General features: G+C 42.7%; 1 protein-coding gene across 1 annotated transcript in view; it reads right to left on the bottom strand.

Moving 5' to 3' along the window:
- ARHGAP28 (Rho GTPase activating protein 28) overlaps positions 1-26,399 on the bottom strand; it is a 99,154-nt gene that overhangs the window by 50,499 nt on the left and 22,256 nt on the right. The window contains exons 2-8 of the mRNA XM_023740061.1: positions 20,518-20,610; positions 17,043-17,132; positions 9,726-9,813; positions 7,189-7,331; positions 4,721-4,886; positions 4,532-4,623; positions 1,977-2,054 (exon numbers count right to left, since the gene is read on the bottom strand). Of these exons, the coding sequence (XP_023595829.1) occupies positions 1,977-2,054; positions 4,532-4,623; positions 4,721-4,886; positions 7,189-7,331; positions 9,726-9,813; positions 17,043-17,132; positions 20,518-20,610 (750 nt within the window). The remainder of the gene's footprint in view (positions 1-1,976; positions 2,055-4,531; positions 4,624-4,720; positions 4,887-7,188; positions 7,332-9,725; positions 9,814-17,042; positions 17,133-20,517; positions 20,611-26,399) is intronic.

Raw genomic sequence — 26,399 nt, 5'->3', positions numbered from 1 at the left:
CAACTCTTCAGACAGGGATTGGACTGGACTGTGGGACATAAAGTGATACTCATGAGGAGTGTGCCTCTTAGCTCAAGTAGATACGAGACTAAATGCGCAGCTTCTGTCCGGAGGTGAGATGGGAAGGCAGAGAGGGTCAGGAGCTGGCTGAATGGACACGAGGAATCGAGGTGGAAAGGAAGAGTGTGCTGCCACAGTATGGGGAGAGCAATTAGAGTCACATAACAATGTATGTATAAATTTTTGTATGGGGAAAAAAAAAAGAACTACCATGTAATGTTTTCTATTTTCTCCTTTTATTATTCAAAGAGAGGGTATTTTAAGTATCCATTATGCTTTACACACACACACACACACGCACACACGCAACCCAGTAAGAATATGTGCAGATACAGCTTCTTGATTATGGATGAGGCTTAGCGGGATGGAGCCTGGTTCTGTTTAGGAGATTATTTTCCATGACTTCATTTTGGTTTTTCTGACTCTACAGACATAACCAAAGATTTAACCACAACCAGCCAAGAGCTTTCTCTTCAGATTCACGACACGTTTGTTCAGAAGTATGCAGAAGAGCCATACCTATGAGAAACCGAGCCTAGAAGCAGATTTACCTGAGAAACTATAAACTTTAAGGAGCCATTAGCATTTTCTCGCGCCAGCACTCAGCAACCTCCACTCTGAGGAAGTCACGACTTCTCGGCATGCCCCATCCCAGCAGCCACCGGAAAAGCTCTGGAGCAACCCCATGTCTCCCTTCAAAGAACTTGCTGTTCAGCTGCAAAAAATGCAGGTGGCTGACCCTACCAGCTGTGAGTGCCTTCTGGATCCACCTGAGCATTTGAGCTGGAGCCACGCTCTCCATGGGGAAGGGCAGCCAACAGCAGCGTGGCAGGGGTGCCAGGCTCGGCCCTTCCTGCCAGAGCAGGGCTCCTGGAGACGAGCTGTCAGACCCACATCATGCTCTGAGGCACTCCCTGCAGAGTCCTGCTTCTTCCTCCTTTCATCTTTCACACGCCTCATCCCCAATAACCAACCCTTTTCTACGCCCAACGCCCGCTCAGCATCTGCTTTTTGGAAGACCCAACTGACAGCCTATTTCACCTCAGTTTCCACTTATAGAACATCTCGTCACACTTCTAGATAAAAACTCTGAGAATTCTGATACAAACAGAATTTCCCAAAACATGTACCAAAAACAAATTAATGAACAAATACTTTTCTACCTCCACACATTCCCTTTTAATGGTTCTCAACCCAACCAGGCTAATTTTTCCCTCACTCTGAGACTTTTTTCAGGGATTCATCATATAAACTTCTCAGGCTTGCCTAGCCACAGCAATCTGAGGGCGGGCATGAGCTGGGCATTCTGCGTGCCCACCGGTAATTTACGAGAAGCTTTTCCTTTCTAATGATTCTTCTGTTGTACTCTAGAGTTTGCTACCTTCTAGAAGTAAGAAAACAAAGAAAAAGGATTCACATCACGCAGGGCATTTTATGCGTAGAAGCTAACACTACCTTAAAAGGAACTGGGTTGTAAAACTGCTGAGTGAGTATTCTAGTGGATACGGCTATTGCCACAAATTCCTCTAAGGACCTTTCATTAAAAGGAGAGCCGAGGAAATGTTTTTAAGTTTAAAGCTACTAATAATGGAAAACTGGCTTAGTGAACTACATGACTGAGAGGGGCATGTGCTGAGCGACAAAACATTTCAACTTCTTCACACTAAGCATAAAGAGCAATCTTTGATGGTGAACTGATGTTTTGTTTTGTCGTTGTTACTGTTCGTTTAGTTTAATAATTTATAAGGATATACAACTCGGGATCACGAATAGACGTTTAATCATAGGGTAATGAGGAATACTAAGTAGGCCGAGATAATATCAAATAAACTGCAGCAACTAACTAGATACTTACTGTTCGTATGAACAGTGTTAAGCTAGCTTTGAACTCTAGGCAGAGAGAAAAAGCTCAGTACCTTGACTTTGGCAGTGCATCCTGAAAGTCGAAAAATTCCTTCAGATTCCAGTCCCGATTCCTCAACTTTCTCAAAAAACTACAAAGCAAAGACAGATATAAATAAACAGATAAATACCTCTATGTGAAAGGCTGATGACCACAATCGGTAAGTTGCCAAGCACGCACCTGGTATTTAATGTCTTGTTAAGTGTTCATAACCACCCTGTGAGGTCAAATTATCCTCCACTTGGCATGAGGAAGCAGAGGCTTGTAGCTGTGATGTAACTTTCCAATATGAATCTAGTAAGTAAAGGCACGGACTCTCTCCAGCTAGTGCTCTTGACCACTCTTAACCTGCTGCCACTCCAACCCTTTAAGATCTGATTATGATGTCTCTTTGTGCAGACTGACCAGTAAGAAAAGACCAGGGATTGACTACCATTAGTTGCACCCACCCTGGCTAAGAAACTACAGGAATCCTAGGAGTCTGACCAAGGAGTCAGAAATGAGAGAGGTCACTACTTCTCACGAGGTCTCATGGTGATGATGGTGGTAAAAATCATAATAATAAACGCTAACATTTATTGTGCACTTACGGTCTGTCAGGTACTGTTCTCAGTCCTTTACATACATTCACTCTTTTAACCCTCACATTAATCCTACGAGGTAGGTACTATTATTATCCCGTTCTAGAGCTGAGGAGACTGAGGCTCGAAGAGGGTAAGTGACTTGTTCAAGGTCACACAATAAGAGGACGGCCCAGAGTCTGCTATTTTCCCTTCAAGAAATGATGCCGGCTGGAACTCAGCGGAGAGAAACAGATATTCAGAAGGAAGCATGGCCATATAAAGACTATCCCACAGGAGCGGGAGATTAGTACCTCAAGTTGTCTTTCTAAGGAATACAACATCAGTAGAAATAAGGGCAAACATCTACTGAGTCGTTCTAATGTGAAATACATCCAGTTTTAGTTTAACTACAACTTCCATTTGCTAAGTTCTGTGCTAGCTTTTTGTACCTACGTAATAATATGAATACCTCTACTGAATCTTCTAAGATTTTATGGATTTTCTTTAAACTCTGTCCTTTACATAGAGAATAAAGGGCATAACTCAGGTTTTCATTCAAGTAAGGAAGAAAATCTTCAAGTCACCACGGACTTTGGGCTCGGATGAGTACTGTGTTCCTGCTTGCACGCCACCTTTGCTGCCTGTGTGCTCTTGGGTAAGTTACCTCCCTCTCCTGCGCCTCAGCTGCCTCATCAGTAAAAGGGAGATGATAACACCCACTTCCTCGAGCTGCTCAGTGCTGACTGCCCGGGACATTCTGTGGACGGCCCAGCACAGCCCCTGGGCAGAGTCACACTACGGGCAGTACCTGCACACAAGGGCAAGTCACCAACACCCCTGGCTCTCTGGCTGCCATTCTCCCTGATCCCAGCACAAGCCAGTCAGTCAGTGATTGGAGCAGCTGCCCAAATGGAGTCATTGGTATGCAAAATACAGGAAGACAGAAGGGAGATGTAGAATTATTCGTGCAAATGAAGGAAGTATATATTTCCTCAGTCAATATTTTTATATATATCATTCAAAAACTCATTTGAAAATTCAATAAGACATGTTTAGGGCCTAGAATTTCAACTGTGCCACTGGGTGTCACTGTTGAATACATGCACACTTATGTAAATCACTGGTTGTAAAAAAATCTGACTCAAGCAAATCAGCTAATCAGCAATGATGGTAAGGGTTTTATTACACCATAGTTTGAATAATATCATTTTCAAAATGTCCTTCAATCAAAATCGTTCTCTTTGTCTAAATGTATTCTATTTCCCAGCCATGCCTGAAAAACCACCAGAATAAACTGATTTTTAGACTTTCTTAACCTCTTTCTGTAAAATTAATAAAATGATTATATATACACATTTTAGAATCACCCAATCTGTAATTTATCTTAGTAATTACTTCCATGACCAGTAAATGTACTGTCAATTATAACAAGTTATCTTTTATACCAGAAAGAATAAATACACAAAATACAAACATATAACACAAAGAACATTTGAAAAAAACATAACCAAAGGAAGCCATGTAACAGAGCATCTGTGCCTATCAGCTGATACTTTTATGGTCAAACGATGTGAGAGGTTCCAAAAGTGCACATCAAGGCAAATCGGTCCCAGTGCTTGTGGGGCGTCTATGGGGCACATGGAATAAAGTTAAAAACCACAAGAGGCCTGAGTCCTAATAGGGTTTTAGAGTTTTTAAACCTAAAAGAAAATTTATTAGTGGGTTTAAAACCAGTTGCTATCAAGTCAGCTCCAGCTCACAGAGATCTCATGTGTGTCAGAGTAGAACTGTGCCAGATAAGGTTTTCAGCAGCTGATTTCTCAAGAGTAGACTGTCAGGCCTTTCTTCCGAGGTGCCTCTGGGTGGACTCGAATCTCCAACCTTTGGGTTAGCAGCCGAGTGTGTTCACATTTGCACCACCCAGGGTCTTTTTAGTGGGTTTACAAGATACCAAATCACAAGCACAAGGCTCCATCAATTTCTCCCTTGTCTGCTTTCTACTCACTTTTTGTAACACAAGGGGGACTTTCACTCCAGAGTCTTTTTTTCGATCATTATCCAACAGGACCGTGAGTGGAACTCCAAAAATGCCACTGTCTTCATTAATAAGCGGAGAAAGAAAAGATAATCAGAAAAGCACTACCTTCTTCCAACTCAAGTATTAAAATCAGACGAAACCAGTCTTTTTACTTACCTCGCCCTTTCACTTTTTCTGTTTTGTTTCTTTTCAGTGGAATCCCAAAGGCATCAAAAAAGGCAGTCAATTCAATCAGAGAGAGATGGCGGATTTTCTTCATGTCTTCAACAGACAGATCTCCTGCTTCTGTTAAGCCAAATCTGGTTTTCTTAACAATAAATTTCTAAAATACATATTGTGGATATTTATTTACTTTTTACAGCCACAGAAAGTTATTATACTTTTATTCAAATGCCATCTGGACATTCTTAAGCTATACAGCAAAACGTACAATTTCCAAACCTCCAATGAAGAGACAGCTGCACACAGAAAGCCTTTACTAGTATAATTTTTAGATGTGCAGATCACCACCATGCAAAAAAGTGGTCAGAGATATACTAGACCACTGCCCCTCACGACTGTGGAAACCGCCTTCTTATCAGGCTATCTGGACTGGACTGCTGACCAGCGTCTACAAAATGTCAGGTACCACGTGGAAGGTGCCACAGACCCGACCATTTGGATCACCTGTAACACACAAATGCCAAGCAATACCATCCAGGTTCTAACAGCAGTAAAGCTTTAGACATCACACTTTTCTTTTGGGGAGGGGTGGCAGTGAGGGGCAGTCATTCCTTTATCAGACATCATCTATTGTGAACTGCATACATAAAAGACTCTTGTTAAAATGCCCAATTGAAATTGCTAACATATGTTTGCTGAGACAGCTATTATTCCACCTTAAAAATCAAACTCAGATAATTCCAAATATTCCTCAAAAAGCAAAATGCACTGAAAGTGCCAAATAACCCTACCAACATTTTGAAGACAATGATACTGCTGTGTTCTCCATTCCCACACTAGGAAAAAATACTCTAAAACAACAACAACAAAACCTTCAATAATCCAGATATGCTGTAGAGAATCTAAGCAACCAAACATTTTTAAAGCAAGAGATTGTTCCTGTATAAAATCCACAGGTATACTTGCTCTCAGAAAACCTGATATTTAGAAAACGCTAACCTAGAATTTAAATTGCAAAGCTTTAAAAGTAAGTATTCTCCAGAGGGGCTCCCTAAATTAGTGTCCTTGGGTTTTTTTAACCGTCTGTCCACTCTTGTTCATTCAATTATTCCTCAGAACCCTAAAAGTAAAATTGTAAAATGTGGCTTGGTGTACCTTGTGCTATTAAAGGCTGAGTTATTTTACCTTCCTTCTGAAACAAAGGCCACACATAACGATACAAACAAGAACCACAATCATTTATTGAGCCATCATCACATGCTAAACCCCCACACAAAGTTTTCTGTGTGAGGCTGACCTGCTCCCGGGACGGAGCCCAGCCGTGGGAGGAGACAGCTTTGAGGTGGAGGCCTGAGGTCTTGAGTCCACTCTTGGTGAGTCTTTAAAGACTCAGAGAGCCTCCCCTGAGTCCAGATTCCTGCTGGGTTCCCTCTTCCGTCCCAGGACACTGCTCTGCCCTCCAGCACAGAGACAGTCTGCTTAGGGACCAGAGGGGTTTGAGAGTCTGACACCCTTAGGTTTAAATCCTATTTCTGCCACCTATTAGCTGCCAGGCTTTGGACATGTTACCGAGCCTCTCTGGGCCTCAGTCTCCTCAGCTGTAAAATGGGGGCAGTGTTCAGGGTCCACTGGACAGCTAGAACACCTAGTGCAGCGCCAGGCAGGGAGACAGCACTGAGTCTCAAGGGTCTTGCCCTGTCCTCTTCGCCCCGACACGGTGTGGCTGTCTAGACGTGGCCCAGACCGCCTGGTGGAGACTCTGTCTGTTTCTAGGTGACTCGCTCCTTTAGTTCCAACACCGCCTGGTCCTGCTCATCATGCTTCCAGCCCGATCAGCACAGAGTATTCAGGGCGCCACGTTATGAACGCCTCCAAGATGCATTTGTTGAGAAGCAAATAGACCAAAGTAAAACAAATCCCATACTGGGCTTTCAGGATAAGATATCCTGGGTGTATGGAATGAGGCTTTCAGGATAATATATGGTTCCATTTGCCCCTCCCGTAATCATATTATAAGACCTGGAATGTGTTTTTGATGACTCCTCGGCGTCTGTGCTATCATCTCTCATCTCTTCTTGCTGTGACTGTGACTTTGTACAGAACCTTTTCTAATGCGTGGCTTTTACAGGCAAAGTCAGGTATACAGTTAGGGTCTGCACTGACCTATAATTAATATAACAATATGAAGTGCATGAAAGCATACAAGCCAGGCAGTATTCGTCACACGCCCTCACACCTCCTCCTCCCCCAAGGCCGCCACGCATGGCCCAGCAAGCTGTGCGCTGCACAGCGGATGGTACCCCTGCTCCCGGAGAGGTGTGGCGCTGATGGCCCACCCCTCAAAATCCCCGTGAACCCACAGGGAAATGAAAAAAAAAAAAAGAAAGAAACAAAGCCAGCAGCTTTGTCCTGTGGAGAAATCACAGGGAGTTACCGGAATAATCACATAAGGTTTTCCTTACAGTTAAAGCATAGTCTTCTTTCTTAATCACTGACTTCTTTAATTTATTTCTTTTTGAAGCCTCTGTAATCATTTCTGAATAAGATATTTCAAAGGATAGCTCTTCAGCCTCTGGTGGAAGGTTCTTTTCCAGATAATGATCATCTAAAATAACAAAGGAGATACAATATTTAATATGCCATTTAATCAATCAATATCATTTATTGGAAAATAAGCAAAAAAACTTCTCCATTGAACGTGTGTGCAGTGGAGGATGTTAGCATCCAAGGAGAAGCCTCAGACTCCCCAAGGATGTCAGTCAGACAGTAACGCAACGTGATCAGACTTCCACACGAACACATTTCTGCCATTACCCAAACATGCTTGCTGTTTAACTGCTTTTTTATTTTAGATTTTTAAGTCTCATTAAAGCCACTGAGGATTAATAGAGGAAATTCCCAAAATGGGGTATTTCTATATATTCTTATGATAATAAAATAAGTCTACCTAGGCTTAATATTATTGCTAATGGGGAACCAGAAGCTTAAAGCAGAGGAAGAAAGGCCATGAGGCTCCACTAGAATTCCTCCCTGGTGGCGCAGTGGTTAAGAGCTCAGGCTGCTAATCAAAAGGTTGGCAGTTCAAATCGACCAGCCACTGCTTGGAAAACCTATAAGGCAGCTCTACTCTGTCCTATAGGGTCGTTATGAGTTGGAATCAACTCAATGGCAATGGATTTGGTTTTTGGGTTCACCTCCCTTGTCTTGTTTCCAAACTGCGAAGTATTTGCCTTTTAAGAACTGTTCAAATTTAATTTGGATTTCACTGCTAGGTTTGTTTAGAATTAATCTGAATTCAGTAATAATACTGGTTACCTGATATTTGCTAAGGAACCCCGGTGGTGCAGTGGTTAAGCGCTTGGCTGCTAACTGAAAGGTTGGTGGTTTGAACCAACCAGCCCCTCTGCAGGAGAAAGCTGTGGCAGTCTGCTTCTGTAAAGATTTACAGCCTTGGAAACCCTATGGGGCAGTTCTCCCCTATCCTATAAGGTCACTATGAGTCGGAATCAACTCAACAGCAATGGGTTTCAATGCTACTGGTTTCCTGACCTTGTATAACGTACATTGATAAGGAGCTGAATGGCCCCCATATGAATGCTTTTCTTCAAGGTAGTCTGAAAACTAAGGAAATAGATTCCTTTACCAAAACCAAGTAAATCAGAATTCACTTGAGCAATACTAAACTCTGATCTGTGATTCAGAATGTGGCTTATCATCTTGTTTCACTGCCTGGCAAAATTGTTCATAGGCAATATAAAGAATTATTTGATTTAAAAAAAAAAAAGGTCATTCTCTTTTCCCCTCTTCTGTAGACACCGGCTAATAGACAACCATATCGGGGAAAAGATGGAAAAAAGGCAGAAACAATAGAAGACCTAACTGATCTTACATTAAAAGTTAAACAAAGAAATTTAAAAAATCAACAGATTTAAAAATTCTAAATAGTAATTCCTATCAAAAACCCAATAAATGGGTACAGCAAGAACTTACAAAATGACAGGGAGAATTATGATTTTCACTCTTTACACAGAAGCTTTTATTTAAAACAGAGGAAGGTAAAAGTATTAAATAATGCTCTAACTTCTTCAGGATTCTTTGGAGAACAGCAGTTAAACAGACTGAAGTTCCAAACCAGCAGCCTTCTCCACGTAGACTTCAATCTCCCAGCGGCGTGATCTGAACGAAATAACGGCATGGCCGCAAACAGAACGATGTGGGATAATTTCAGACAAATCCCTTTCTCTTTATTTATTTGGTAACAGTTTTATTCAGATATAACTCACATACCATACAATTCATCCGTTTAAAGTGTACAATTCAATGGTTTTTAGTATATTCACAGACTTGTGCGACCAACATCACAATGATTTTCAAACAAATTCTTTGATTTTTGAAGCTCACGCGGAAAGTACGGGCTCTACTGTTTATGGGAAGTGTGCACATATTTAGGAAAAACTTCTAGGAATTACAAAAGCCTTTCCTGAAGGGGTCTGTCCTCTAGAAGGAGGGTTTGAGATTCGATGCTGAACCTATGTAGACAGCCCATTTAGGGCCACTGCTCAGTGGACAAGCCCAGTCAAATAAGCTCTCCCTGTAACCCCATATGCCACAAGCTGCTCCGGCACTGCATATATCTGGGCAGTAGTTAGGGATTCCTGGAACTGGCCTACTTCCTGGCCTACTTGTAACTTTTAAGCCAATCCAGATTACTTGTGAAGGAGGCCCCAAATCAGAGATACTACCCAAGTGAGTCGTTTCTAAGTGATGGAGGAAAAGATTCTGCTGCTTCTTTTGCTCAACTAATCTCATCTCTGTGTGGCACAATGAGGTAGGTGTCTTGGAGAGGGTGGGAGGAGGTAGTGTTGGAAGTGACAGACTCATAATGGGGAGAAAAACACACTTACATTTAACTTTCAGACATTCACTGCTAACTGTATTGTGTGCTAGAGCAAAAGAGAGAAGACACAGCTTATGCTCAATTGGAGGTGGTCTCACTCACCACTCACTGCATTTTGAACTGGCTTCTCTCCAGGGTCTGACGATCCATTGGCATGAACTGGTATAACTGGAATAGTCTCAAATATAGACTGTAAAGCAAGGGAAGACAAACACAAAAATTTTACCATAAATACAGTATACCCAGCATTTCAATCTGATTTATTTTCTGCAGTATAATGAGCTCTTTTTATAAAAAGCCATTCTCGGTTTCCTGAAGGGCCTGCTTCTGGTTTCCTTTGTTTCTGCATTCAGTTGAGACCTGTACAGCTCATCCATGCTGCTCAAAAGGGAGCTACATCGAGGTCAAAACAGCTGTGCCTTCTTGGCTCTTAAGTATCTGCTGCTTATACCTTTCATGAGATTTAGAAATTACAGTGCTTGATGTCACACAACCTGATAATTATCATGTCATTTGATATTCTGGATGTGGCGGGGTCACACTGTGGTCTTAAACTCTAAGTGTTGGCATAGCTAGGCAGTCCATGACATGGATCTTGGAGCCAGACTGCGTGGGTTCTAATCCTGGTTTTACTGCTGACTAGAAGTTACTAGAATTCTGTTGCTTAGTCTCCTCATGTATAAAATGGGGATGATAACAGAATATATTTCAAAGAGCTTTTGCGAAGATTAAATGACTACTCTGTATAAATTATATAGAACAATATCTAGCACACAGTTTATACTATTTGAGGATTAGCTACTATTAATATTACAACACTACTATATTAATTCTCTCACTGCAAAATACAGAGTAATCATAACTACCAAGAAACTAAGTACCTTTTCTAGTTCAGCTTCCCCTTGTAATTGATCTGGAACTCTCTTCAATGAGATTCTGCTGAAAGCATTGAACTCCCTGCAATATTACTGGTTGCTGAGTCTCTATCTTTAGACAGCCCTGCACAGCTCGGGTCTGGATGGGACTAGTAAGCTTACACTCAGATCTAGCAATACAGATGTCAATGTGGAAGTTATTATCTGTAAATACAAGTCAGGGTGAAAATCTGCTATTCCTCAAGAACCATATATGTGTTACTTACACAAAAAATCTGTTGTTTGGTTTGAGGCTAGAGGTCTTTTTCGCCAGAGCCTACTGTTTCTGTTTTTTCATATTTATTTAGCAGTAATGAAGCTCTGTTTCATGAAAGAGTCTTTACCATGTGCTACAAATTGCGTAAGAAGGTCTCAGATCTGAGCCTCGTGTTCTTTTTCTCATTCTATTTTGTTTTAAAGGAGCTAACACTTCTAATTGCGCAAGCAAGATGTAAACATATGGCCAATTCCTAAAACAAAAGTGCCCAATCCCTGTAGTTGGTGGACAAATGAAAAGACAAAACAGGTCTAGGGCCATGCAGTTCCTTGTCAGTCAGATTTTAGGGACTCTAAAAATTAGCAATGCAGAGTAAAGACTACCCATACAGTAAAATCCTAAAAATGTGGCAATGGCTTTTCAGTGCTTAAGTTTTTCAACAAAGAAATGCTTATCAGACTGAAAGGACTCAAATACGGGAGAGAACACTATTCTTAAAATTGAGAGATGTACGTTTTATTTAGGGCTTGGAGCTGATGGTTGAGAATACTTAAACCTACTGAATGTCGATTTCTTCACCTGTAGGTTGGAACAGAGGCCATCTGAGAGTTGGTTTAACTGGCTGGCCCACAGCCAACTTATTGTATTGAATGAGTGCCTGCTCTTAGTAATGCAAATTATTCTGGGACCTTCTTGGGGGAAGCAGAAGCTTGAGTCAAGATGCCTTCCTCTTGAACTACTTGTATTATAATAGAGAAGAACAGCATTGACATAGAATGCTAAGAGCTAATTGCTAGATTACAAACTACAAGTGTTACTGGAGAGCAATAGGGAGGAAAAGAGGTGTCGCCAAGAAGGTTTTCATTGAAGAGGTGATTGAACTTGAGCTAGAACTCAAGGAATGATGAGCAGAACTTGGACAGAGGAAAAAGGCCAAAGTACAGGCCAGAAATGGAAGCAGAAATTTCAGGTATGGCAATACCTGAATCATTTCAGCTACCCCAAGGCGCTGGAGTGACTGGTTTGCCATGAGCTGAGGCAAGGTATTAGAAAAATATGAGAAAGACATTGGTTGAGAATGCCATGTCAAATTATGGAAGGCTCTGAAAGCCCCGTAGAGAGTTGAGACTAATCACTGGATTTTAAAAACAAAAAACAAATAGAAAACTCACCTGTTGAAGCATGGGAGTGACCCAGTGGAAGGGAAAGAAGAGACTCAGTCTGTAATAAGCCTTGACTTTGGAAGTAGAGGTTGAGTGAAGGGTTAGATGTTTGGCTTATACAGTTTTAGAGCATCCATTCACCCACTAAACATCATTTTAAGAGTAGTATAATTTTATTTTTTTACGAGCTACTTGAATTTAGTTCAAACGTAAAGGCCGCTCCCTTTAAAACAAACTGGCTTGTCTGTAAAAGCATCATGCCCAACCACAGAATTTCCCACTAATGGCAAGTCAAAGGCAGTGTCATCCACCAAAACTTGCTCTGCTGCCTATGTTACTCCTAGCTCTGATTGGAGAATAGAGTATAGGGGTGAAGGGATTGTTATTTTAAATTCTAAACTGTAAAACATTAGTACTGTCTGTTTTAGTTTTTTGTGAAAACTAGATTTGTACTGGCATTTTCTATTTCCTTCAAGTTAAGTAAACACCATACTGAATACTGCCTATGCTCTCTTCACCACTTACAGGAGACATTCATTGACCCAGAGGATGCTTCTGACCTCCCTGCCTGGCTGCTTGGCTTCCCTTGGGGTTTGAGTCTATGTTACAACTCTATGGACTGAAGCTGCCTAAGCTGAGTCAATACCAACAACTGGGTTCCCACCTTCTTCTTCTGCCTCTAAGGTCCATATCTTGCAACCACTCTGTTTCAAATTCCCCAAAGGTAATAAGCTTAAATAAGCTACATTCACTGACAAAAATTCAATAAATTTGGAAATAAAAAGATAACAACAATAACAAAATCGATCCAAGTGGGAATTTGAAAGTATTCCAATGATATCTTGGGTTAAAAAATAAATCACACCTGAAACTATAAAATTAAAAATTAAAGACCACGAGAGCACTCAATAAGAAAAATCCATGAAAGTGACTAAAGTATTACTCAGAGATTAATTCTTAACCTTAACTGCAAACAAGAAACACTGAAAATAAATGAACTATGTTTATACTCCAAGAGACTAGGGGGAAAAAAATCCAAGCAGACTCAAGAAAGAATAAGAAATTAATAAACAGTAAATCAATTAACAGAATAGAAAAAAGTAGGATTAATTAATAAAGGCTAGTCACTTCTTCAAAAATATTGTAATATAGGCAACTATTTACAGTTCTAATTAGGATAAAGGACATAAATTTTAGGAACACAAGAGACAGATTTCAACAACCCACCCTAGAGCCATAGTTAAGACAGACCCCCTGTATATATGGGGATTTCACCAGTGATAAAGAGGACATTTCAAACATGTAGAAAAGACAAAAGGTTATCTTTTTGGCAAAGGTAAAGGTAGGTTATCTTCCGTACTTTATACTATTTCACTACATGAATTCTAATAGGGAGAAAGGGCTTGGGGCCCTCTGAAGAAGTCTTGGAGGTGAGACGTCAAGTGTCGCTGGGATTTACCCCCGCAGGATAGACTTCACCTCTACAGCTGTCACGGTCAGGACCCCTGAAGCTATAATGCTTATCACACCTTTAATGAATTACTAAAAACTCCACCATCTAGAAGAGACGCAGGCACCAAACAGGGGTGCCTGTGCTCCTTCTAGGTAAGAGCATGGAGCTCGAAATGTATTAGGAAACCTAAATCAAACCAGTTGCCTTCAAGCTAGTTCTGACTCACGGAGACCCCCATGTTTGTCAGAGTAGAATTGTGCTCCATAGTGTTTTCAATGGCTGATTTCTCAGAAGTAGATCACCAGGCCTTTCTTCTGAGGTGTCTCTGGGTGGATTCAAACCGCCAACCTCTCAGTGAGCAGCCGAGCACTTAACCGCTTGTGCCACCCAGGGACTCCCAATGGTAAGAAGCTCCAGAACGGTTCAGCGCAGGCGCTGTAAAGGTTATGCTACCATCTGCAGGACACTTTAGCATCTAACCACAGTGAGTAACATTTCTAAGATACCCTGAGTAACAAACAATCCAAAGTAACTCAGGTTGGAGATTGGTACCAGTGAGGTTTTTTTGGCCCACTACTGCTGAAACTGGAGCCCTGGCGGCGCAGTGGTTAAGAGCTCAGCTGCTAACCAAAAGGTCGGCGGTTCAAATCCACCACCTGCTCTTTGGAAACCCTATGGGGCAGTTCTACTCTGTCCTATAGGGTTGCTATGAGTCGGAACTGACTCAAAGGCAACAGGTTTGGCTTAGTACTGCTGAAACTTTTGCTTATGTCACTGGCATTTCAATCAGTTTTCAGAGAAAACAAACAATAAAAAACCAACAACAACAATAAAAAAAGGAAATCTGAGTGATTAACTTGCCCTAGGCATCGCTAAGGGGCAAGCAATATTCCTGTCTTTCTCTATTTATTTATTACCTCATAATACCTCCAAATATTCAAAAATCCCACTGAGAGACAGCATGTGCTCAATAAGGATTTGCGGAACAAATGAATGAATCAACGATATGGAGAAGTTATCAGAAAAAAAGAAACTGGAAAACATGACTAGCATCAGTCTTCCTGGGAGTAGAATTGTGGCCATGGAAATGCTACGGAAAATCTCAGGAAACAAGGCCTACCCCCAGCTTTGGCAACCCAATTTGGCAGCCATTTTGCTTCAGGTCTTGCTGGGTATCCATGTGGGATTCCATTCCGTTGTTTATGGATGGCCTCTATAAAATGCTTGGGTGTAAAAGTCAGCTAGAGGGGCAGACAAGAAAGATCTCGTGAGTCATGCCAGGAGCCTTCACGATGAAGAGGCATTTGGTAACCACCGAGGGCTTTACACAACACTTGCATTTTAGATGGATGACTTGCAGCTGATCTAGCGCTAAAGTCTGGGAGATCACTTAGCTGGCTAGTCAGCAGTACAAAAAGAGGAAGATGAATTTCTCTTCCAAGGTAGGTAGTGGTTATAGGAAAAGAGGAAATAAAAATATTCGAGAACCACTACTAGATCAAAGACTACGGCCTTCAATATGGATTACACCTCAACATAAAGAAAGCAAAGATCCTCACAACTAGACCGATAAGCAATATCATGATAAATGGAGAAAAGACTGAAGTTGTCAAAGGACTTCATTTTACTTGGATCCACAATTGATGCCCGTAGAAGCAGCAGTCAAGAAATCAAATGACGTATTGCGTTGGGCAAATCTGCTATAAAAGACCTCTTTAAAGTGTTGAAAAGCAAAGATGTCACTTAGAGGACTGAAGTAAAGCCATGGTGTTTTCAATCGTCTCATATGCATGAGAAAGCTGAACAATGAATAAGGGAGACCGAAGAACTGACACTCTTGGATTGTGGTGTTGGGGAAGAATATTGAATATACCATGGACTGCCAAAAGAACAAACAAATCTGTCTTGGAAGAAGTACACCCAGAATGCTCCTTAGAAGCAAGGATGGTGAGGCTTTGTCTCAAGTACTTTGGACATGTTGTCAGGAGGGATCAGCCCCTGGGGAAGGACATTATGCTTGGGGAAAGTAGAGGGTCAGCGAAAAGAGGAAGACCCTCAACGGGATGGATGGACACAGTGGCTGCAACAATGGGCTCCGAGCATAACAACGATTGTGAGGATGGGGCAGGACCAGGCAGTGTTTCGTTCTGTTGTACACGGGGTCACTATGAGTTGGAAGTGACTCAGTGGCACCGAATGAAAACAACAACAGAACCACTAGCATGATAAAATCCGCAGGCCTCAGTGTTGGGGTGTGAAGAGGGGAGAGGGTTGGCAGAGCTGACGCTGACACTTACAGGTCGTGGCTGCCAGCAGCTGAGACAGGAAATAAAGGATCCTGGACAGGAGTGCCCCACAAGAGCACAGCAGTGTATGATCTGTTGCAAATAATTCCTTTACTGTAGGCTGTTACCAGAATCTGTGAATGATTTACTTTGTTTTTGTGAAGCGGAGTGGCTTTAAGATTAACTTTAAACCAGAGACATCCTTGGAAACCCTGGTGGCACAGTGGTTAAGAGGTACAGCTGCTAACCAAAAGGTCCACAGTTCGAGTCCACCAGGCACTCCTTGGAAACCCTATGGGGTAGTGTTACCCTGTGCTATAGGGTCACTATGAGTCGGAACGACTCTACCGCAACGGGGCGTTGACTGACAGCCAGCAGGACAGAAATCCTGCGTAACCCTCAGCCTATCTATGCCATCACCTGCAGCGCTACTGATAAAAGTTACTCATTGACAACAGCCACTCAAATTACTTTGTTTCTTATGTAATCACTATGCAACCAAACAAAACAATCCCATAACCCAAACCCTAAAACATAACAGAAGAGCTAGCTAACCTGGAGCTGATAGCATCACCTCCCTGAACAATGATGTCATTGTCCTAGAAGCCTGCCCCACGTCAGTGTCAGCTCTCCTGTTTCTCAGAACGGACAATGGTGGAAAAACAGCTGCCCCCAAGGAACACGTCAGTGTGCTACCTCCATCTGGGTGTCTGCTATGCTACCGGCTGCCTTCCAAAGCCTGCCGTCAGAGAACCACCACCTCCTCCAATGGGGTCTCTTGCTGGTTTCAGTCCATCCTGTCACCCACTGCCAGGGCACCTGACCTGTGGAATTCTGACGGGCAGAGACACAGAGTGGGGATTCCCAGTGGGAACAGCGAGAGGGGAAAGACAAGTTCTGGATAAAGTACAAGTTCTGTTACTCAAGGTCAAGTGAGTGAATGTGTCTGAAGGGTTTGTGCAGGTGAGTATGGAGAGCTGAGTCTGGAAATGCCGGAAGTAGTGGAAAGTCTTCAATACCAGAAGGGGTTTGTCATTTATTCTGCAGGTAAAAGGCTGCAGAGTGAGGTAAGATCATCACACCTCTGTTGTTCCGCGTGTGGGCTCAGTCGAGAGAACCCAGTTAACAAATCCCTCCATGCTTGATACATGTAAAGAATATTTTTTTTGGTTTCAGGCCGGACTGATATTAATTTACCGAGTTCTCTTTTAAACTCAGAATCTATTCATTGCTGAGTTTGTCTCCTTCCTCCTGGTTGTTACAAGAGTGGTGGATCTATGGCTTCCCCGCGGTGTTAGTTACGGTAATATTTTCCAGTTATTCTTATCTGTCTTGAAAAAACTGCTTCCTCTCTCTGTCCCACTTTTAGTCACTTTGGGATACTTACCACGGAGTCAGCCCTGGGATCTGCCAAGCTCCCTTCTTCGTCCTGGGACCCATCCGACAGAGCAATACTGTTGAGAGAGGCATCATCAGGCTAAATGGAGAGAGAAAAGCACTGTTTTCATTCAGGCACACCTTTTAATGTGTTTGCATATTCTACTGTACACGTATTTAGATGTGTGTGTCAATGACTACTAGAACTAAGACATAGATATTCTTTCTTTACTGAAGGATCCTTATTGCAAAATTGAATATATTTGATACTTATAAAACCATACAGTGTTTTGTCTTTTTTAAGAAAAACTATCATTCTTCATCTTGCTCAACCTGATTTTCTAAATGTTCTAAAGACAATATACGTTACTTCATAATACAAAAGAAAGAACATTTATTTTTTGAAAAGAAATAAATGCAATGCCAAAAAACAAAAACCCACTGTCATTGAGTGGATTCCAACTCATAGCGACCCCATAGGGTTTCCGAGGCTGTAAATCTCTATGGAAGCAGACTGCCACATCTTTTTCCCTCGTTGCCGCTGGGGTTTCGAACCACTGACCTTTCAGTTAGTAGTTGATGGCTTTAACCACTGCACAGTTGGGATCGACTCAGTGGCAGTGGGAATAAATGAACTAGACAAGAAATTTAGGTCAAGATGGCTGACAATCATCTACTTCCCCTCCTACCCCAAACCACTAGAAATAACAGAAAATATGTTTAAAGGAACAGATTTTTATCAGCACTGGAAACTAGCAAAGATTCCACAGCAGACCAACTGATAAAAACTTCCAGATGAAAAATGAGAAACCATTTTAATTCTCCAGGAATTCAGATTTCTGGGTCCATGAAATTGAGGTGACCCACCCAGGCCATCTGCCCTTAGGTGTCCTTTTGAACCTTGATCGTTTAAGGAACTATTTTCCTGAAGTCACCTTCAAGTCATACAACAGCCTAGTAAGCAGTTTAGCAGAGATCATTTTGCCTTAGGCGTTGGGTGCATTCGGAGAATTACAACGACCTTCAAGAGACAACCCTGCCCAGACCTCCCCTATATAACCTGTTCTCACCGTCCTCTCTTCAGAGCATGCCTTCCCAATACCTTTGGACTGAGGACTGACACTGCCCGATTCAAATCATATCTACTCACAATAAATGTATTCTGTTACACTAATTTCTGGGGTTTCTCTGTGCATTTAGGTTTGACCAAAGCAAATGGGATTGGTTTGGTAAGATAAGAACCTCTATATGAAAGTAGCAAAAAGAAAATTTCCAGGGGGAGAACAGAAAAGCCAACAATAAATGATCTGAATGTACAAAGAGCAGGGAAGAGCCACAAATAATTATGAACTGTTTACAAAAAACAGGAGCCAGGAAGACCTCCTTTCCCTTAACTGTGTAGACAGTCCCTAAATATGACCCTAGGAAAAGCACCTCAAATGCAGTCTAAATAAAATGAACTAATTGTCCTAGTGGTGGCGGTGAGGGGTTGGGGTAGGGTGTGTCCCTCCTGTGAGCACAAGGGTTTGAGAGAGGGGGAGAACATGAGGCCTCAAAAAAAGACAAGGCTGGAGAATAAAAAAGAAAATCTGCTTTGTCTGGAAGGAAACAAATTAGAGTTGTTCATCTCCTTATTTGTTTTGCATTTGGGGAGAGAGAGCGTGTGCTAACCTACCCCTCTAAGCCCCTTAAAGTGAAGAAGCACAACCCACTCACCTATGAGAACATACCATCAACAATTCTGCCCTTTTAGGGAAACAGATCTACTCCATGGCAAAGGAAATACACAGTAATTTCCTATGCTAATCAACAAGGACTCCTGGCGGCTCAGTGGTTAAGCACTCGACTGCTAACCAAGAGGTTGGCGGTTCGAGCTTACCCAGCGGCTCCGCAGTAGAAAGACACCACAGTCTGCTTCTGTAAAGATTACAACCTCGGAAACCCCAGGGGGCAGTTCTGCTCTGTCCTAGAGGGTCACTATGAGTTACAATTGACTTGACGGCAATGAGTTTTTAATCAAATAACCAATAAAGTTCAGTTTTCTGGCTCTGCAGAGAACGCAGGGGCCCAGAGAAGCGGTCCTTCCCCCTGGAAGTCGGCTGATAACCTCGGCCTGACAGAACAACTCCCCGCTCCGTTTCTTTGGTTGGGGTCTTTTGGTGGTCGTATCACCTTCCTGCTGTGACACCATCTCAGCAGAATTCTGAGATCTCGGCAGAGGGAGGGGCTGGGAGCTGGGCAGGAAGAAGCACCTGGGATTGATGGTCTTGGTCAGAAGCGAAGGGCCTACATCTCACCTGCAGTGGGGGGTACAGCCTGAGGCTGGGGACACCGCCGCCACCCCACCACAGAAGAGGTGTTCCCAGACAGGACGGCCCTCACCCTGGGGCAGAGACTGCACTGCTGGCTTCACGTATGGCTACACATAACAAAAGCTGATGTGTTCTCCACGTAAGATGCTTACCTTTAAAAATAACTGGAAGAAGCTAAATATTTACATCTCAGTTGACACGGAAAAAACTGTTTACATGGCAGTCTGTCATTCTTCTGTTGGAGCTCAGCCATGAGGATCAGGCTTTGGTTGACAACATCCTCCACACAGGATACGCGTTACCAACCATTTGCGTTTGTTTGTTTCCGCCTGGAGTTACTTTTTATTTTCTTGAAAGATAGAATTCAGCTCTTCTAGATTTACCGCCTAAATTGTTCCTCGCTGAGTTTAAGAGCGATGGTGATGGATCTGTGCGTGGCTGTGTCTGCCAACAAACTGATACTGTGTCCTTTACAGTTGGCTTGACAGTCTGGGAGACTTCTTCTCTCCCACGTCCTCCACTCTGGGCTATCCTGAGGTGACCCACCCTGGGCCACCTTCACTTGGGTTCTGTTATGGATTGAATTGTGTCCCCCAAAAAGATACGTTGGAGTCCTAAGCCCCGTATCTGTGAATGTGACCTTGTTTGAAAATAGGGTTTTTCTTTGAAGATGGTATCAGTTAAGTAGGGTGGGTTCTAATTCCTTCTGAAGGTATCTTACAGAAGGGAAGAAGAGACATGGAAAGGGAGACATACAGGGGCAGATGCCACGTGGAGACACATTTACAAGCAACAAAGGAAGCTCCAGAGACTCCAGGGCTAACATAAGCTGGAAAAGTCAAGGAAGGCTCTTCCCCTTGAGTGGACACAGACAGCATGGGCCTACTAATTCCCTGAACTTGGACTTCTAGCCTCCAAAGCTGCGAGACATGATAGATTTCTGTTCTTCAAAGCCACCCACTCCGCAGTGTTTTATTACAGCAGCCCTAGGGGACGAAGGCAGTCTCTCTTTCCTGCTGAATATCTTCTTCACAAACTGATTAAAGGTAGGTTGGTAGGTTGACATCTGTGGTTTCTCAACAATCTTAATGATGTTGTTTTTTTCTCAAGTTTTGCATGATTGTGTTGAAGAAACAGCTTCTTCTACACCCCAGTTCCCCTGCTAGAACTTACCACAGGAGCACTTGTTTTGATAACTGTTGACATCTCTTCTTTTTCCTGCGTACCGTCCAACTGAGCAGTGTGGTCCTCACAAGGATCACCTGGCTAATGAGAGAAACGAAAGTCATTTTTCTCAGACACATCTTTCCAAACATGACTGTGTACTCCATTATGTGTTACATTATAGTTTGTATACACGTACAGCTGTGTGGCAATATACAGTGTCTACCTGTGACTGATAATAGCTTTTACCAAATTGTTCATAATTATTTTGCTCCTCATAAATGCCATGTTCTATCACAGAAATTGGTCTCAGGCGCAGACACTGCTAGCTGCCTACCAAAATCTACTTTCCTTTTCTTCTTTAATATACGAATACCATGATTTTGCTCCAAGATGCTGTATGTATAACTGAAAAAACTAACTGTGATCATGGATAATGACATCTAATGAAGGATAAATGGGATTCTACGTGCTGGCGGTTCCAGGACAGAACCAGGAAGAGGAACATGGGGCCTGCGTGGCACAGCCATCTTACTAAAATTAGGTCTGTATCTAAGGAGAGCAGAGAGAAAAGATGACCTGTTGGTAGACTTGTGCCGCAGCAGTCCCAGACTTCCTACCTTCAGTTTCTGGTTTGCGAGACAGATGCACTCTGGTGTAAATTACATAGTTTACTGAGAAAACCACGATGTTTTAAAATCAGCCTTTATGACTGTACTTTGCAATGATTTATAAACCAATAGGAAGAGTAGCCAGGTTTTTTTCAGTTATAAAATTAGAAATCAATCTGTTTGCCCACCTCATGAACACACATACCTGGATCAAATATTTCACTCCTATTCACGGAACACTGGGAAAAGCTGATCTTACTTATACAGGAAGGGTATTTGGAGACTACATTTCTGATGAACTCCATTCTAGACGCCTTGCAGATGCTCTAAGATTTAGTGGCATTTGTGATACAAGGGCACCACCAAAAATAAGACATGAATATTCTACTCCATTACTGAAGCAACTTTTTACAAAATTAAATACACTGAATATTAATGAAATCATAAACCTTTATAAGAGAGCTTAGAAACTTACTTTTCATCTTGCCTTTCTGTATTTTCTGACTTTCCCCCAAACAGTATGTGCTAACTAATACGAAAAGCATACACCTATTTTTCAGCGGAAACAATGCTAAAGAGGCAGCACAAGAAAAACTCAGACAAGCATGGGAGACTGAGCATGTTCCTCTGCTCCCGACCAAATCAGTCCGACTAAGGGGAGATACATCTTCTGACAAGAACAGATACGTAATCACCCCGGAAACCAACGTGTTCTCATTACCGGTCAGAAGTCATAAGAAATTCCTAAAAAGTAGAAAATAAAGAACTGTTTGGTAATTGTAGAGAAATTCTCAGCCTAATAACAGCATTAGACACCACTGCTGGTAAGATAGGAGAAGATCTAAAAAACCAAGCAAACAAACAGAACCATGCTCACCATGAAACATACAGAGGGCAGGAGGGCTTCCTAGGCAACGGCCAGGATAGTTGACTGCAAAAGTGTTTTCTTATGTGAGGGGCCGTATGACCTCCCCCTCCAGCCCCCTTCACACTGAAAGCGGGCAGTAGCTGTATACAAACCCAAGCAAAGTGCTCTCAGTGAAGTGAACTACCTGCCTCAGGAGGATTTCCAAGGTGGGCATCTGGGCCTGGGATCAGGTCCCTCGGACCACCATGAAGGACATGAATGGGAGAATAAAAAGAAACCTTCAGCTTTATCCGGGAGTGAAACCAGCTGACGTCATTCACCACTGTCCCCTTTGGCACTGATGTGTGTGCACACTCATGTATGTGTGCCTACTAAACTAACTTCCATCCACACACAATTCACACGCCTCACCAACTCACACAGGGTCCAAATACGCCCCCTTAGTCAAGAAACAGAGTCCTTCCGGGAAATAGCTATATAACGACACAGAAAGCATACAGAACTGACATATTCCAAGTTATTAATCAATCAACCCAGTCCATTAATAAATTTAAATCAATTACCAAGGACCTCCAGCCACTGAAGAAAATCAACACAATGCAAAAGATGTACAACGATAAACATCCTGGGGAAACAGATAATGGAAGGAAGAGAAGAAATGATTCAGTGATTTAATTTTTAGTTCAGAGATTTCAAGGTTATCACAACCATAAATCAAGAACTAACTGGCATAATAAAGAGGAAATCAGTGCAAAAGGAAGAATTCTTGTGAATTAACAGTGTCACTGGTAAATTAAAAAATCAAGAGACCAAATTATAACCACCCATGGGAAAAATTAGAATTAGGGATTCTAATTAGGGAATTATAAAATGACGTTGATGGAATCTAGTGGAACACAGACACACGGGAAAAAAGATGTGGGAAATGAAAGAGATGACTCAAGAGACATGTGAATTTCACTCAAGTAATGAAAGAAACAGAGAATATGGAGACAGAGAAATAGCGGGAATAGAACGTCCAGAACTGAAAGAAAAGGAACAGTTTTCAGAGTCAAAAAGCTGAGTGCTTGCTGACTATTCATATCTTGATGACAGTTCAGGTCTCCAACAATAAAGACAAAAAGCTTCCAGAATTATAAAAATGAAAACATACAGGTAATAAATATAAAAAATAAATAATAAAGAGAGGCATCAGACTCCTCCACATCAACACGGCGTGAAAAAGCAAATGGACCAATAGCTACAAATCTCTGAAGGAAAGTGATTTAGGGTCTAGCATTTTGATACTCCCCAGTTTAGGATCCCCATTTCTGGACAGGAAAATTAGCACCCAGAGGCATTTCTTGCCAGATTTGCTCAAAGGATACGAGGTACAATAGGCTAAGAAGATGTAACACTTTGTAAAGCATGTGATCATGTAAATTAATAATTTTACTAGGTTCTGCAGCTATCTTGTTATGCACGCCCTCCCCATCATCCTCTGAGAAAGGGTGGCACTTGCTTTCTCCTTCCACAAACTGGTGTGCAGTTCAACAATGTGGGTGGAGTAAAACTCAAAGTGCTGTTATGCCCCAGTGAGAGACTTATTCACCCGTCTGGCAGCACACCTGTCCTTTGATCAACCTTTAACAGGTGATAAGACCTTCAAGGAATTGAAATAACAGGACAACGAAAGCCAAGTGGGAGAAGACTGGGCCTTAATGGATGAGGAAGAACACCAGAGCCTGGCTCTGACTGGGGTCTCAGCAGGCTAGTCCCGAGGAGACCTTGTGATCCTTCAGGCACATCAACCATTCACTCCCTGAGGTGGGGCTCAAGGCGGAACCACTTTATCACAATACAGCTAGAGCCAATGGTTTGGCCTAGGTCAGTCAGGCGTGGGTAGGGGGCAGCAGATGAAAGACAATGCAGGGTGAGTTAATGTTCCCCCTTGGTTGATATAAAATCATTTCATAAACATTCTATTCAAAGACCAACTAGTATCGTACTCAGTAACAGGGAACTGCCACGTCTTGCCTTCCGTGTCTCACTGTTATTGCTCTCGCTTATTGGTGCACTGAATTATTAAATTAATACACAAAAATCCTGTGTGCAGGGACCCTGTCTCCTTATTTTGCTCCTGTTGTCTGGCGGGCTAGCTGCTTCATGAGCGTTCAGTAAATTCCTGCTGATTATTTCATTCCGACAAGCCCATAAAGCTGGCTCCGATCGCCTGCTGTAAGAGGAGAAAATAAAGGCAAATGAAAGAAGTTTCTTCCACACCAGAAACTTATTTCTTCAGAAAGGGTGCTCTGCAGAAGAGAGGTAACGCAGCAGGCCTGACCTCCATCCTCGGACCGGCCTGGGTGCTGGCCTCTGGCTGGCGTCTGTGAGCTTGGACTTTTGGAGCGTTCCCAACGTTTCCTGAAGGCTGAGTGGCTCACTGGGCCCTGACTGTTTGACAGTGTGGTTTATGCTGAACACCTGCTTTCGTTCTGGAGTCTGGAATTTTGGTGCATATTAGGCAGAGGGTATGTCTGTGAGTGGTCTCCCAGTGCAAACCTTGGGCTCCTAGGAGCTTCCCTGGTAGACAGCACTGCACCTGTGTGGCCACAACTCCTTGCTGGAGGACTTAGGCTCACCATGCTGACTCCAGTGGGAGAGGCCCCCCGGAAGTCTATACCTGGCTTCCTCTGGACTTGGCCGCATGCGCATTTTCCCTTTGTTGATTTTGTGTGTGTGTTTCCTTTTGCTGGAACAGATCATGGCCACAACTATGATTATATGTGAGTCCTTCTAGCAAACCATTGTCTTGGGGACCCCACCTGGCACAGGAGCAAACCGGGATATATTTAATATTTCACTGAATATAAACATTCAGTTTATAAGTGTGTGAAGACTAGCACTTGTTTAATCTCCGTGTCTATACCCTTTTATAATTATCTGCATTATCATCTGCTTCAGATGCTCAGATCTGAAAAAGGTAAGAAATATGTCTTCCAGCCCTTATCAGCCACTGCTCACCTGATGCCATGGTTGCAGTCTAGTTAGAAAATCTACGAACTGCAGAAAGACACAGTATACCTCTCTAAAGTAGAAGTCTCACTTCAATACCATACTGGCCCAGAGAATAAAATCTACAAGAACTCATCATTTTGTTCTCTCCAGTTTGGAATAAGGTAGAAGAAGATGGAACACAAGGATAAAAAGATAAATGAGAAAAGATACAAAATAATCCCAGACCAACACAAGTCCACGGCATGGGGTGGGAGCGTAGGTAGAGTCGGTGCGGAAAAGGCTCACAGGAATCCATCCCCTGGAAATTCTCCAGGGTCTGCTCCTACTCGCCACTCCTGTGGCTGAGGGGGAGGCAGTGGCTGCTGGGAAGCAGAGTGGGGAAGGCAGAAGTAGAGTACCTAAGATCCCCTGCACAGAGGAAACTACATCTCAGGACACCTGCGGGCAACCCGACAGGAAGGGTGAAACCTCTGACTACCCAGAGTTAACACTCTAACAAGAAATACAATAAAACTGGAAGACATATAGAGACTAAATCTGCAAAACAGATTGCTCGCAGCCCCAGCTGACCACACTCCACCTCCGTACCTCGGCCTCCCCTCAGGCAACAGAGAAGCAACCGCAATACACACTGGCCACATGGAAACCATTCAGCAGAATCTTGGAAGGGACCAAGAGCTGGTCAATGTCAGGACAAGAGTAAGGTCCAGATAAGGCATCCCACATGAAAATATGCGTAGGACTAAAATAAACTGTGCAGAAACCAAACATCATCATTATCAGCGGATCAAGTGGTACAAGAATTATTCTAGGAGCAGCAAAGAATACTTGTGACAGGATTTCTTCTGACAGGAAGGAAAAAATACAGCTGAAGAGAAGGAAACGTACTGAAGTATAATGGAGGAAAGTCTCTGACTGTAAATTATCTGCTGGCATGAATCAAAGTGTGGCAGATGTCAGCAAGCCCATGCCCTTCTTACGTCTCCACTTCACAGTGGGCCACTTAAATAGGAGGGATCTGAGCCTTATGCCAAGCGTACAGATCATGAGATGAGATGCATCCCTAACGATAAAGCTTTCTACTGATGGATCTTTATCGGCAGCTATGAAGTCAGATCAGCATTCCTTGAAACTTTGTTCTAAAATGTACTAAAAGCCAGTTGCCACTTAGTCGATTTGGACTCATGGCGACCCTACGTGTGTCGGAGTAGAACTGTGCTCTAGAAGGTTTTTGATAGCTGATTTTTTTGGAAGTACATCACCAGGCCTTTCTTTCAAGGCATCTGTGGGTAGACTCAAACCTTCACCTTCTGGTTAACAGCCAAGCACCTAACTGTTCACACCACCTAGGGACTCCACGAAAATGAACGAGATGGGCTATAGTGAAATGTTTTCCTCATGTACGATTCACATAC

This window comes from Trichechus manatus, unplaced genomic scaffold (genome assembly GCF_000243295.1).
Source record: "Trichechus manatus latirostris isolate Lorelei unplaced genomic scaffold, TriManLat1.0 scaffold00146, whole genome shotgun sequence".
Classification (NCBI taxonomy): Eukaryota; Metazoa; Chordata; class Mammalia; order Sirenia; family Trichechidae; genus Trichechus; species Trichechus manatus.
The sequence above is the reverse complement of the archived record's forward strand: the minus strand, read 5'-3'. Positions and strand labels throughout refer to the sequence as shown.